The sequence below is a fragment of the Sinocyclocheilus anshuiensis genome, unplaced genomic scaffold, assembly GCF_001515605.1.
Source record: "Sinocyclocheilus anshuiensis isolate Anshui unplaced genomic scaffold, SAMN03320099.WGS_v1.1 scaffold1337, whole genome shotgun sequence".
Taxonomy (NCBI): Eukaryota; Metazoa; Chordata; class Actinopteri; order Cypriniformes; family Cyprinidae; genus Sinocyclocheilus; species Sinocyclocheilus anshuiensis.
The window spans coordinates 583,309-586,226 of NW_015548273.1; the positions used below are offsets into that span (position 1 = coordinate 583,309).

The 2,918-nt window shown below is 36.6% G+C and overlaps 1 protein-coding gene and 1 pseudogene across 1 annotated transcript; one reads left to right on the forward strand and one right to left on the reverse strand.

The window, feature by feature from the left end:
• The window catches only part of LOC107655755 (RNA-binding protein 48-like), a 5,165-nt pseudogene extending 4,817 nt beyond the window's left edge, over positions 1-348 (forward strand).
• A 72-nt stretch (positions 349-420) lies between these two features.
• Positions 421-1,891, reverse strand: LOC107655754 (EF-hand calcium-binding domain-containing protein 1). Its single transcript, XM_016443333.1, has 6 exons — positions 1,775-1,891; positions 1,443-1,598; positions 1,000-1,104; positions 761-912; positions 576-680; positions 421-492 (listed from the first exon to the last, which is right to left on the reverse strand). The coding sequence occupies exons 1-6, from the start codon at positions 1,848-1,850 to the stop codon at positions 442-444; spliced, it is 645 nt and encodes a 214-aa protein (XP_016298819.1). The 5' UTR covers positions 1,851-1,891; the 3' UTR covers positions 421-441.
• Positions 1,892-2,918: the final 1,027 nt, after the last annotated feature.

The window sequence follows — 2,918 nt, forward strand, 5'->3', positions numbered from 1 at the left end:
GTATATATATATATATATATATATATATATATATATATATAAACATTTTCGTTACTTGAAATGAAATAAATATTAACTGAAATAAAATATATATATAAAAAAACTTTTTTTCACCTAGTTGCCAAGGCAACATTTAGTTTAATTTAATGTACTAAAATAACTAAAACTGAAAAATAAAACATTTAAATATATGTATATTTCATTATGGTATATTGTGATATGTTGTTTCTTTTCTTCTTTTCTTTTTTTTTTCTTAGGTTGCATCTGTTCCACAGGTCAAACCTGTACAAGTGAAGACCCCTACTGCAAAGCCACGCAGAAGAATTTAATAAGACAATCATGGTCTCACATTGAACGATATTTTAGATATTTATTTCAGTTTCACCCACAAATATTGTTTAACTATCTTTTTTTTTCCATAAAAAAATTAAGTGATTCTTTTCAATGTCCATGTAGCTCCTGGAATGCATGTTGCTCAAATGCCAGTGTGCTCTGCCAAACAAATGAAAAAACAATTTGAGAGCTTGTCCTTTAAAATTACAATAAATTGTTATATAGTTGCTTGTGATTTCTACCTTTGCATCTGGGAGGCAGTTGCCAAAAGCTTCTAGTAAAAGGTTTTCATCTTTGACTGTCTTCTCAAAATCAGAATAAGAAACTTTCCCGTCATGGTCATAATCCTGAAAAAAAAAATACTTATGTATTTTATACTTAACAATGGTAAAATATTACATGTAAGCTTTATGACAAATAGCAGTACCATTTTCTTCAAGGCTATCTCCACAATGTCCTTAATGCCCTCATCGGGATCCTCTTCAGTGGGTTGTCTGATGAGGCTGTCTTTCAGCATTTGTAACATCTCCTCCCGTGAGATGTATCCGTCACCATGCAGGTTGTATACATCAAAACAGACTATATATATATATATATATATATATATATATATTATGTACATAATATTTATGATCACCACATTAAATTGACACATAAAGAACTCACATTTAATTTTTTCATCCAGTGTGCCTCGCAAAAAGACAGACAAACCTTCCACCCATTCTTTGACGCTTATGTAGGTGTCATTGTCCTTGTCAAAGGAACGAAAAACTGTCAATACAAAAATTAAGTAGTGAATATTCTCCTGAGACTAATAAAAAGAATAATCAGTTTATTAGAATATTATTTGATAAATTAGAAACCTACTGCAAATATTGATTAGTCATTTACTATATCATCATATTTATTACTCTGCAAACTTCATATAAATCTACATATCATATAAATATGTTTATATGTGTATGTATTTGAATTTAACACACTTCTCTATATACTGTACTGTCCACTTAAGTATGCAATTTCGATTATTTTAGTGGTTGTCTCTACAGTTCAATACTCAGACCAGACTACTAGGTTTATAATCGTCCTCATCCAAATCAGAAACTTACCGCTGTCCATCATCATATCGTCGGTCATGCCGAATGTGTTGTGCAGTATATTTCTAAACCTGACCCGGTCCAGTCCATGAGCCGCTCTTCTCTCTGCCTGCTCTCCCAGCAGACCGTTGAACAGCCTTATTAGACACTCCGTCTCTGTTTTATTAACTACAGCATGACCACAGTATTGACAAATGACTGAACAGTCACTAAACAAGGCATTTTCTTCTGATTTTTAATGCAGGACACAGTCGGGTAATGAACTAATATCTGCTAGCAAACGTTTTATGATAATAATATTAACTGACATTTTAGAAGGAAAAAACACATTAGTAGATACCTACAATGTTTGACCTGCTTGCATAAAGTTTCGGCGAGGTTTTGGATTAATTTCCTGTTCATTGCCGACATTCTCTGCATGTTTGTACTCACGCAAGTCTTTCGTTAGATGTTGCTATAGAAACGCGTAATGCAGGCGGAGCAATGTTGTGACGAGGCCAGTAGGCACGCGATGACACGTGGCTAAACCACTGATCTCAGTGGGCTAAACACATGGAAGCTGATTTACATCGTATCCTCTAAAACCGTAAGCTAACAGTAAATTGAATTTTCTACCTATTAGATTGTGTTTTATTAAAGGTGCCATAGAATGCATTGATACAATATTTTAAATTGTTGTCTGATATCTACATAGAAGGTAAGTTATGTGGCTTAAAGGGGTCATATGATGCGATTTCAATGTTTCCTTTCTCTTTGGAGTGTTACAAGCTCTTCTTCTGCATAAAGAAGATCTGTAAAGTTGCAAAGACTAAAGTCTCAAATTCAAAGAGATATTCTTTATAAAAGTTAAGAGTCAGCCACACCTACCTAAAAGGCTCTCTAACACGCCCCCACATATCTACGTCGCTATGTGGGAAGATTTGCATAACGCCGCCCAAATGTTCATGCAAAGAGAGAAGGCGTAACTTTTATTCTCGCTGTAGTATTGTTGTTTCCGCCACCATGTCGTAAAGACGCTGTGTGTTTCGTTTGTGAAAGCGAAACTACTTTGTTTGGTCTTCCAAAAGAGGACGATATCTGCTTCGTCATGCCTGGAGCTGATCCGTGCTGGTTGCTGAGGAAATACTACAACTATGCGCTGTGGATCGCCGGATCGGCTTTCACCGTGGACGAAGCGGAGTCCAGCCCGGAGTCGTCACATGTCCTTTCGGACGCTCCTTCGTCGAAATCGCCGGCCGCACCATTCTCAAGCCCACCTGCCTCTGCTCACTCTAACCCTCCGGCCGTTCCTCACGCTCTGCTCACTGTAGGCCGCCGTGTGTGACGCTGTTTCGTTGTGAAAGCAAAACTACTTTGTTTGGCCTTCCAAAAATGGACACGACTAGAAATCAGTGGTTAAGTTGTATTTACAACACTGTTCCAGAACACTTCAACCCAAATATACAGATGTGTGCAGCACATTTTATGGAGGACCGTTTCCTGATCCTG